Source organism: Triticum urartu, chromosome 5A (assembly GCF_056163025.1).
Source record: "Triticum urartu cultivar PI428250 chromosome 5A, HENAU_Tu73, whole genome shotgun sequence".
Taxonomy (NCBI): domain Eukaryota; kingdom Viridiplantae; phylum Streptophyta; class Magnoliopsida; order Poales; family Poaceae; genus Triticum; species Triticum urartu.
The window spans coordinates 610,070,402-610,082,568 of NC_141877.1; the positions used below are offsets into that span (position 1 = coordinate 610,070,402).

At 41.8% G+C, this 12,167-nt stretch overlaps 1 protein-coding gene across 1 annotated transcript; it reads left to right on the forward strand.

The window, feature by feature from the left end:
* Positions 1-6,605: 6,605 nt before the first annotated feature.
* On the forward strand, positions 6,606-8,823 carry LOC125511030 (non-specific lipid transfer protein GPI-anchored 14-like). Its single transcript, XM_048676313.2, has 3 exons — positions 6,606-7,106; positions 7,197-7,304; positions 8,319-8,823. The coding sequence occupies exons 1-3, from the start codon at positions 6,770-6,772 to the stop codon at positions 8,429-8,431; spliced, it is 558 nt and encodes a 185-aa protein (XP_048532270.1). The 5' UTR covers positions 6,606-6,769; the 3' UTR covers positions 8,432-8,823.
* The last annotated feature ends 3,344 nt before the right edge of the window (positions 8,824-12,167 follow it).

The following is a 12,167-nucleotide window of genomic DNA, read 5'->3' on the forward strand; positions in this document are numbered from 1 at the left end:
GTTGCAAGTCTTTCTCTTCCCCCTCCCCAACCACTCCCTCTCCCCCTCTCTTTCTCTCCTTGTTGCAAATAGTTAGTTGCATTGCCTCCCTAATTAATTAGTTGAAGTTGCAAGTTGCAACTGTCCTACCGAAATTTCATGTCGCGGGTTGATTACGATATCAAGAGTTTCCCCCTTTGTTTTCTTTTATGGAGAAAGAGGGTGTGCAATCAATATGGGTAACTGATTTCTTAGATGATAAGGGTATGCCTTGATGTTCTTTGAAGAACGAGCACAAGAATTGTGTGTCTTCTCATTAAGTGGGGAGAAAAGATCGCCGAAACAAAACTACCCCCATCGAGCTCCATGTGCCTTTCTCATTCTCAGAGCTAGCCCCGCCCGGATGGGGGCCAATGACGACTATGGGAGCGAAAGAATATTGATAAGACTTTGGTGGTCGATGTGTCAATTCAACTATACCTGTGTCAAATACTTCGGCCAAAAAAAAATACTAGTGATGACAACAGAGTGATTTGGTTGTTGAAAAAAGTAAACACAACTAGAAAATACCCAACAGTTGGTGGGTATCATCTATTAGAGGGTGCTAACCGTTATGGAGAACATGGATGGATAATGCGACGTTACACGGATGGCAGAATCATAGCATAATTCAAATAACAAGGGACATGAGTCGTAGCTCATATTCTCTTACTCTAGAGCATGTAGTCCGTCTATAGTTGAACATGCTTATTTAGTTATTTTCAGAACTTGCCCAGCGTGCATTTCCCTAACATTTCATGTCACGAGGCATCACAATTGAAACTAAAGGTAGTTATGATGTCTTTTTCGCAAGGCAAATACATCAACACATTTTTTGGGTGTGAATACATGAAATTCTCAAATTAAAGCCTCCTCTATGATACCATGACCAGTCACTCTCAGGGTCGCCAATTGAGACAATAAAGATGCATACAACTTGCAAGTACAACCCAAACACATAGGTATTATAAAAAAACATGGTTCAAATATGAGATCATACTACTCACACCCTAATAATGTGCATTAAGCTTAACAAAATCAAAGCAGTAGTAGTTTAATAACAATAATCATGCAATAGATCAAAACCCTAAAGATTTTAGCACTATTACATGATTGGCATCACCCAATCCCCATCCATCACATGTTCCTACATTTAATTATTCACACATGGATGGGAAATACATGATGGAGATGGGTGAAGAATGAGTTGATGGAGTCAATGGCGAGGAATCCCACTCTTAGGAGGAGAATCAACCTCCAAACAGCCCCCCTGAATGAATAGCATCGACGAGGGTGGTCAGGAAAATATGTGGGAAATCATCTATGGTTCAAGACGGCAACAATCACTTATAGTCGGAGGAAGGATAGGAGCACGCGCGCGTGCGGGATGGGTCGGGGGGTGGGGGGGTGGGTTCCTATGGCACCCATGTGGATCTCCAATGTGGCATCCTCCCCAGCCCCATGGCAGGTGTGCGTGCCCCCCTTGGGACTCCCTAGGTGCCCTCATCTAGCAAGTTGTCTTCTCCTCTGATATCTTGCGTGGAATTATCTTTGTTGGATTTTCCTGGACTTTTGTACCTACACACTCACAAATACATATTTGCATTTAGGCTGAAAAAATGTTAGCCTTGAATGTTTCTGTTCACCTTAGTAATTTTAGAGTGCAAAACCTAAGCAAGAGTGTTGGAAAAAGTAAATGCGTTTAGGATGTATCACCATTCACCACAAATCTAAAAAAGAGATGATTGTTTTAGTTGGAATTGTTGCGCTTTATTCAACGATCACGGAAATATCCGAGTCCAGTGCATAAAAAATACAACCTAGAGGTAAAGTAAACCACGTCTTAATAAGTTCATGTCAACAACCTTCCTTCGCTAGACCACACGTCGCCTCATTGGAAGAACATTTAACCCATTTTACCTTGGTCTCCTCAATGGAGGGAGCGGCGTCTTGATCTCCTCAACCAAAGGACCATATGAGGACATGTTCTTCTAACCCTTTTTTGGACAAAAAAACATTTCTTCTGCACAAAAGCGATAGGTGGTATTACCCTCCCAATTCCACATCTTCATATTGACTTTGGTAGCAACGATGTTGTGTTATATAACCAAGAGCCAAAATTAGATTTTGAAGGCATATTTTCACTCCCCACGTATTTCTGAATGACCTATCAGGTCCTTTCTGGTTAGTAGTAGATAAAGTGACTTGATTTTGAGCTAAATTTATCCTACTCCACTTCAAACTAACACACTTATCATTTAAGGCCAAGCTCGACAACTTGCTTCTCAGAACACTCAACTATTGAAGATGATATCACCAAATCAATCTACAAAAACTAACTGTTGGCTAAACATTCATCTTTTGAAGAGGATTGATGGTGATATTCAATCATGCTTAAGTTATTGTAATTTGTGTTTTCCCCATTGTAGGATGCCACCAAATCAATTACCACCGAAGACTAAGAAGGTTGTTCCAAGCTCAAGCATTCAACTCAACAAATCTTCTATGCTGCAGTGATATGCCAGATTACTATCTTACTTGCATGCATCTGTTAATGATTTGCAATAAGAAACTTGTTACTATGCGAGACCTTTTATTTGATGTCGCAAGCTTGCAATTTTGTATTGACCATTAAGTATTGGCTATATTGTGTTGTGTTTATTTCTCATGATGCGTGGAAAACTGAATACTTGTACTGCCTATTGTGTTATGCGACATTTTGTTGTTACAATTGTTTTTGCCATGTACGCACCATTATGGTTGTTGCTTTGTTTGCTCCATAGATGAACACATAACCTTTTACCTAAGTCATGTGACTGAGCAGCCACTAACACATGATCTCAACGCCCGTAGATAGTTGGATATCCATTGGGTTTAGGCATGGACAACACATGTGGCCCATGGATACTTTGCGGGTGGACAAGTGGCGTAGCTAGGGGATGGACAGGGTGGTCCATGTACCGCCCTGGAATTTTCCAATAGCTTGTAAATAGTGTAGTAAAAAATATTTCTTTGAATATAAATAAAATTATATAAACATTTCTAATACTGGACCACCATGGCGCACTAAGGGCATCTCCAACACTGGCCCGCAAAAGTCTCCGATATTTGTCTGTTTTTATGTCCGGACATGGTCCGCAGACATGATGCTGGAGTGAGACATCTAATTCTAATCACAAAGTATCCGGTTGGAAGGAGAAATTTAGGTAGGGACCATGCATGTGGTGGGCTATTTGTGGTGTGTCCGTTTAAGAGGAGAGATAGGTGGGGGGGGGGGGGGGGCGGGGGCATGCATGTGAAGAGAGAGAAAAAAGAGCAGGACCACGCGGAGGCTTTTGGTTGGTTAAGTGGACGTCCGAACTCCGGTATATTCCTCCATGTTTGTCTTCATTTTGCTGGAAAACGGACGTCCGAACCACTTTTCAGACCGATGCAGGACCGCGTTGGATTTTAAAAATGAACAAAAATGTCTAATCAAACATATACTGATTAAGGGTCTCCTTTAAAGATGCCCAAAACTGGATACGCCACTATGGGTAACGACATGGATGAATCTAGGGGGTGATGATCTTTATCTTAAAAAATCCCTAAGGGGTGGATGTGTTGGCCATGACTCACCCTTAGATTTTCCCAAACACTATGTATCACACAAAAAAGTTTAATAAATAAAGAAGGTAAAAGAGAGTTGAGCCCACCAGGCGGCGCCAGGAATTTCTTCCTTGGTATTCATTGGTATTCATTTGTGCAATTTTATGTCAATACAACAACAAATATACAGCAAGGTAGCAGCATTATACCAATGGATTAGCATTTCTTTGGTATTCCATGAAAGTCCAGCGAAGACCCCTGGCGCCGCCTTAGCCCAAAATTCGTATGAAAATTAAGTATTCCCACCATGGTCCAAGATCCCGGGGACACCATTGAGGTCACATGTGTATGCATCTGAATGAACTCTATGCATCTGAACTCATCCGTTGTTAGAAATGTCTAATTAGGAAGTACTCTTTACAAAGATCACTTCCATCTTTTGAGACTGCGATAAGTGGCGCACTGCATGTATGCCATTTGTCGTAACCTGCGAGTTTTTTTTTTGTCGATCTGTTTATTCAAAACATTTTATTTCCTTAACCGTCCGTACAAATCTTAAACTGTTTTCACCGTTGGATTCCTCACGTCAAGATCTTCAAAATTAGATCCCATGTTGATAGAATTTGACGAATTTCGAGGCACGACAGTGCCTCTCGCAGAAGCAAATTCGTGCATCCATGAGAAGTAAATTTGCGACTCTCGTTGAAGCAAATTCATGCCTAACACAGAAGGAAAATAAAAAAGAAACGTGTTTGTGCCTCTCGCGGGAGGAAAAAAAATAAAACACATTTTTCCTGTTTTCAAGAGGCTCTCACGAAAGCAAATCTGTGACTACACGAGAAGCAAATCTGTACCTCCCGTGAAAGTAAAAAAAAAGAAAACACATTTTTTTCGTTTTCAAGAGTCATGATTGTGCCTCTCATGGAAAGAAAATAAAAAAGAAAATATATTTTTTTTCTTTCCGAGAGGCACGACTATGCCTCTCGCGGGAGCAAATCCATGCCTCTCGCCGAAGCAAATTCGTGCCTCTTGTGAGAGAAAAAAAGAAACACGTTTTTTGCGCATATCATATTTTTGATTGTTTTGTCCAAAACCTAATTTTTTGGGGGAGAAAACAGAAAAGCCAAAAAAAATCTAGAAAAACTATCTAAAAACGAAAAACGCGTGCGAAAAAATAAAAAAATATCAAGAGGGAGCGCTCGTTGATTGGACGCTCCCTCTGTTGCCATCCCTAAGGGTTGGTTATAGTCATTGAAAAAAATAGCGCGCTAATAACACGCTATAACGTGTAAAAAATTATCTTGCTAAATAAATTGGTGTGAGCGCTATGACATATGCTAATAGCGTAATTTAAGGGGCGGTCCTATTTTGTATGGCCAACTATTCTTTTTTCCTTTGGTTATAGTACTTCGGTTAGGCATGAATAACACACAGGAATCGCCGGCTGTAGTGCTGTACTCTTGCACTACGTTCAGACTTCAGACACGTACAGTTCGTTTTGTTTTGTTTTTTGTTTTGGAGGAGTACAGTTCGTTAATATACAAAAGTGGTGCTGAATTCTACTCCCTCCGTTTCTAAATACTTGTCTAGAAACAAATGACTACATACAGAACAAAATGAGTGAATCTACACTCTAAAACATGTCTACATACATTCGTATGTAGTAGTCATTCAAAATGTTTAGAAAGATAAATATTTAGGAACAGAGGAAGTACTTACTAAAAGTCATGCATGCTGCATGGAGGGCTCTTCAACATATCTGCTTATCGCTTGTCTTGTAAGCATGCTTACAGTTAAGTTCGTGCAGAAACCGCTGGCCGGGCCTATGCTGTACTGTCCCATTACTGCAGGCTCAACAACCTTGCAATTCCAGCTCCGGCGTGTACGCACCGCGGGCATGACGCTAGCTAGTACCCCCTCTGTTTCAAAATAGATAGACTTAATTTTGTACTAACTTTAAATTAGGTCATCTATTTTGGAACTGAGGGAGTAGCTAACTTGGACAGTTTAACCAAAGAGTTCGTCTAATTCATATCTAGATGTTTTCTAAGTATGTCACATCTAATCTTCCATGAATAACGTAGCAACAAGGAACGAAAAAAAAAGCTGGGATAAAAAAACAGACCACAAACATAGATGTGTCCTAGACAGACCCAGATCCAAACGTTAATTGAACGGGGCTCCGTTTGAAAGAAAAAGAAAAAAGAAACAGGGCATTCTGAGAAGAATAGTGTACAATTGTCACATTACTCTGTTTTAATTAATATCTAGCCATACATATGCGTACCTGTACATGCTTTGCGTGCACTTTTGTTGTTGTTGCGGGGAGTGTGCACTATGGTTATCCATGCATGCTTACCCACGTCCACGTGCATATGAAGCGCCACAGCAGCACCCTGCTCAGTATACGCACACATACGTACATCATGCATATTCTTGCATGTTTTAACCAGATGTGTACTAGCCAACGTCCAGAGAAGATGGACTTTGGTGTCAGGCTCAGAAACTTTTTGTTGTCTTTTCGGTTTTTGTCATGTCGATCTTACGTGATTTGTACTTTGATTTTTACGATATAAATAAGACACGTATATCATGAAAAAAACAAGCCAGAGATGTTTATAGTATAGTAAGTATACAGACGCACATACGTATCATGTTAAGCAGATCGATACGCACCGGCCCACCACCCATGCATGTACAGCACAGTTCCACGGTACGTGCCCCACGAGGCCACGACCACGAGCTAGCAAGCGAAAACGCGCACGCACGCAATCTCGCCAGCCAAGCCACCTCCCCAACTAACTCCATTACTCCAATCAATCACCCTAGCTAGCTCTGCTAATCACATCGCCACAGCCTCGCAGTACCACACACCACTCTCACTTGTCCGATCGATCCACTGATGATGATCCAACACACATTTCACCGCCTCACCAGTCACCACATGTACTACGCTACTTCTCCATGCGCGTACGTATCTTCTTCTATATATACCCAAGAACCCAGCCACACCACACCACGTCAGTCATCGCTTAGCTCGAGTCGAAGGCGTCGGCGTCGCACGCACGCACGCACTCAAGAGGAACACACAAAATTCACCAGCCAACTGTGGCAGTGCGGTCGCGATCGGTCGACCAGCAAGCTAGCTAGTTAGCAGGTAGCCATGGCGGCTCGGCGTAGTGGCGCGGTGGTGGCGGCGTTGATGGCCCTGCTGGTCGGGCTCGCGGGCGCGGACTTCGCGGCGGACCGGGCGGAGTGCGCGGACAAGCTCATGGGGCTGGCGACGTGCCTGACGTACGTGCAGCTGGCGGCGACGGCGCGCTCGCCCACGCCGGACTGCTGCTCCGGGTTCCGGCAGGTGCTGGGCGTCAGCAAGAAGTGCCTGTGCGTGCTGGTCAAGGACCGCGACGAGCCCACCCTCGGGATCAAGTTCAACGTCACCCGCGCCATGAACCTCCCCTCCGCCTGCAACATCCCGGCCACCTTCTCCGACTGCCCCAGTACGTACTACTCATGTGGCATGTCCCATCGATCGGCCGGTGCTGCTGCGCCGCCGCCGTGCACACTAAACAAGTTGCTTTTGGGTGCAGAGATCCTCAACATGTCGCCGGACTCCAAGGAGGCCGAGATCTTCAAGCAGTACGGGATCGAGCACGAGGGCAAGAACGCCACCGCCGGCGGCAGCGCCGCCGTCACCGGTATATTATACATACTCCTCTAGCCACTTAACTAGCACATGAGTATATTCTCGGATCGAATACTAGCAAATCATCATTTCTTGGGATCAAATACTAGCAAAATCATCTTTTATTTTACGGTGAGCAAAATCATCTCTGTTACTTTTTAAGGAGCGCCTAATCTTCCTCTCCCTTGTGAAGCAGCCATATTCTATTCTTCCCCCCTTGTCTTCATCTCGCCACCGCTGTCGTCGACATCTACCCACGCCTCCGACGCTGGCCTAATAACCATCTGCCACGCTGCCGCCGCCGCCGCCCCTCCCTGTCCGCCGTGTCGCCTCCTTCGCCGATCGAGCTGCCGCTTAGACCATCCTTCTAACCCTGCAGCCGTACCCAAACGTGTCAATCTCTGCCTCGATCGGCTCCGCGGGCGACACGCGGCCATCTCTGACTCAGGACTGTGCTTCCTCGTGCCAAAATGGACAGACTGAAGTGAACATTTTCATGCAAACCGTGTAATTATACACGCCGGAAGAACGTGCGCACTACACGGCACACACTATACGCACCACACATGGCATGGGCATGAGCAGCAGCCTCCTTGCGCGAGCGCGACGTGTACGAATGTGACCGCGAGCGCCCACGCAACTCTGCAGTTATGCTGAGAAAGATACTGGCAACAGTGCGCATTCATTTCTAGCCGGAGGTTAGTGGTGGCGGGATCAGTCAATGCCCTGCATGGTATGCATGGCCCGCCTAACACCGTACGTGTCCTGACAGTCGTGTACCCTCCGGCCGGTGTTCGGTGCCTGGTCTTAACTGAACTTTGTGGGTAACCACTAACCATAACTGTACCTAAATCTCCGTTTGAGAAAAAGGGAATCTGTACCTAAATCTGTGGTGCTTTTCAGTACTAGACCGTAGTATCCAGTTCTAAACTGTACGTAAATCTTCCTTCTGCATGGTTAATTAGCATGTCAGTTCAGAACTGTACAACTAACTTTCTCGTACGCCCTTGGCATTCGCTGGTTGCAGGTACCTCCGGCGGGAAGAGCGCCGACGCAGCGGCCGGCGCAGGGAGGCACACGGCGGTGGTCTTCGCCGTCGTCGTCTCGGCGCTGCTCGCCTCCGTCCTTGTTCTCGCATGATGACAGGCTGCAGTGAGGCGAGACAGTCAGCAGGGAGGGAGATCAGAAGTCGGGACACCCAGAGGTGTCTGTATGATTGGGCCTGGCTGCGCAATTTTCAGCCTGGGCCTTAAGTTTGGTCAAGCAGAGGGCCCATTGATTGCCGTGTAGCGAGTGAGTGAGTGAGTGAATTCTAAGACAAGTAGAAGTGTATTGCAGTGAGTGAGTTGCCTGCCTCCCCGGTTCCTGTTTAATCCCTTTCTTGGTCTCTTTTATTTTTCCGAATAGTGAGTTGACCGCCGGATCAGTTGGTGTTGGAAGCTTACATTTGTCCTACCGAAATTTCTCTTCCTTGTCCTTCCATTTTCTGGAGCAAGAGTGTGTAATTAATATGAGTACTTCATATATTTTTAGATGATATGTGTATTTTACAGTGATGTGCTGTTACATGCTCGAATCTGGAAGAATGTCAACTCTTTTATTTCTCATTACAAGAAATGCCCGTTAATGACTGCAGTCAAATAGGTCGTAGATCTATGACCAAAGTTTGGAGAATGAGGGTCCAAACCATTGTTCCATCAAGACTAAATTATGTCATCATAATAAACTATTAACACATTAATAAGATCGTAGATTCTTATGGTGGAGGTAACTAGACGACACCTAATCATATTTGCCTACCCGTCGTGTTTAGAGGACACTTTCCACTGTAATTGTATGTAAGTTGCACGTTTTTTAAATTTGTGTAAGTCAATTTTGTGACCGTTGATTCATTTAGCAAGATTTGTATTGTCCTCTTTCCCCTTGTTTTCTTGAGTATCAGAACAGACACAAACGCTCATATACTGACACATACACTCATCCCTATGAACGCACACACGCACATCCTACCCCTATGAGCACCTCCGAGAGACTGAGCCGGCATATCATCTTGAGATTTACGAAGTCACCGTAGGCGCCTCGTCGTCGACGGGAACGTCTCCTTCCACTGAAAGCGTATCGCCGGAAATCCTGAAATAAATCCAGGAATAATGCGAGCACCAGGATTTGAACCCTGGTGGGTTGGGGATATCACTGTCCACCTAACCAACTCAACCACAGGTTGATTCGCATCCTCTTTCCCCTTGTGTTCTTTAGTAAAATTTTGGGCTTAATTTTTCACTTGCCGCTGATCTTCTTGTTGGGCTTGAAGCCTGTTACCCATAGCCTATTTTTATGCATTATTTCTTCTGTATTTTCTTTTGTTGTTAGTTATTTTTTCATTTTCTTTATTGGTATTTTTGGGATGTTTGATGAGTGTAAATGTATACACGTTAGTACTATATAAAATATGTGTGTAAAATATACTAGAGCACGATAATTGCACTATTGTACACTTATTCTTTGCATATTACAAAGAGTGAAATTTCAGCGCGAAGTTGCGTTCAATTTTTTATATATATCTTCGAAAAGGGTAAATACCAATCCCACTAATTAATTATTTCTTAGATTATTTATATTAAATTACTTTTATTGGTTTTCCTTCCTTCTTTAAGGCTAATACTAATGCCACTAATTCTTTTATTTCCTTACTAAACTTTTAGGCGAAAAGTACACTATTATATGTTTATTCTTGCATATACAATTTAAAATTAAATTATGTGCAAATTATGTGCAAATTATTTCTTTATTTTTTAATATATTTTTGATTTTATTTTGTCTTTTTAAAGCATATCAATGCCATTAATTCATTGTTTCTTTGGAAAATAATATTTTTATATTTGTGTCTCGAAGTATACATGGAAGTACTTAAAAATTATGTGTAAGTTATACTAGTGTGAAAATTGCACTATTATATGATTATACTTTGCATATTGGAAAAAGTGCAATTTCACTGCAAAGTTGGTGCAAGTGTTTTTTGTCCATTTTCTTTTTGCTTAAAGGTGATGCCAATGACACTAATTCATTTTTCCTTGGAAAACTTTGTTATTTTGGTTTTATTTCATTTTCTCTCATTTTAAAGGATCATTAATTCATTCCTTCTTAGAGAATTGTTTTTTGCAAAAAATCCAATATTATATGCTTATTATTTAATATTATACAAAAACACAATTTATGTGTAAACTGTGCGGAAATTTGTCATTATTTGTTTTATTTTCTTTCTTCATGCTGAGAAATACCAATTTCAGTAATTAATTCTTCTTTACAAAGCTTAAAATTTTTTCTTTATTTTTTTACGTGAGTCTTACGAGGTCAGTTTTTGATACGTTCTAGACCAAGCAATGTAGGCATTTGGTGGGCTTTTGTTTTGTGGTTGCAAAGGGCTCAGTGGATGTGTAAAAGTATCTAATAAGACAAATTTTGGTGCAAGTAGATTTTAGTTCTGCTCCACTCGTTTGTCACAAATTCAACTCACATGGAATTAGAATTCAGGTGACTTACATATAGTCGATACCATACTTTTGTCCTCATGCTTTTTTGGGACATTCACAATTGTGCCCCTAACTCGAGCCCACTTCTCAAATTTACCTCTAAATTTTTGATGTGCTCAAATTTCCCCTAAAAAGCATTTTAGGTCGCAAGAATGCCCTTCCATCTGGTCAAAGTTGGTTGACCAAAACTTTGTAAATTCATAACAAATTTATATAAACTCAGAATAATCCAAAATAAGATATCAAAATGTTCATAAAAAACAACGCCTATATGCACATGTCATTTACGTTCATGCCAAAAGCACTCTTTAAAGCTTTTTAGGGTTCATAACATTAAAAACTATTTAGGAGAATTCAAATAAATGTATGTGTAGGTGATGAACGTAAATGACATGCGCGTACATGTGATATTTATGAACATTTTCATATCTTATTTGCATTCATCCGAGTTCATATGAATTTGTTATGAATTTTCAAAGTTTCGGTCAAACAACTTTGACCAGCTGGATGGGCATCCTCATGACCTAAAATGCTTTTTAGGGGAAAATTTGAGCACATCAAAAAGTTAGGAGTAAATATGAGAGTGTGTGCAAATTAGAGGCATAAATGTAAATGTCCCTTCTTTTTTCTATCATGCAACACTATTTTGAGAATTATTCCCTCCATCTTTTCTTTCAGAGAGTTTATAGAAATAAAATTTTCATGACTAGCAATTGGTTTACCATAATTAGGATATTTCAAAAGTCCAGCTAGTGGAGAAGGATAACATATATAACTAGGCAAGAAATAAAACAAACAAATAAGAATTTTGTGTGCAGGCACCTGATTTGGCAGTTGTTGACTCTCCGGCAACGACGCTAAAAATTCTTATGCTACTCACGTAGGAGTTGTTGGATTCTTCGAAGAGGAAAGGTGACGTAGCACAACAACATAAAGTATTTCTCTCAGTTAAGAATCAATGTTTATCGAACCAGTAGGATTCACGAAGCTAACAATGTAAACAACAGCTGCACACAAACACAAACAAATTATTGCACCCAGCTTGGCAAGTGGGTTGTTGATACGTCTCCAACGTATCTATAATTTTTGATTGCTCCATGCTATTATATAATCTGTTTTGGATGTTTATTGGGCTTATTTATGCACTTTTATATTATTTTTGGGACTAACCTATTAACCGGAGGCCCAGCCCAAATTGCTATTTTTTTTGCCTATTTCAATGTTTCACAGAAAAAGAATATCAAACGGAGTCCAAACGGAATGAAACCTTCGGGAACATGATTTTCTCAACAAACGTGATCCAGTGGACTTGGAGTGGACGTCAAGAAACAATCGAGGAGGCCATG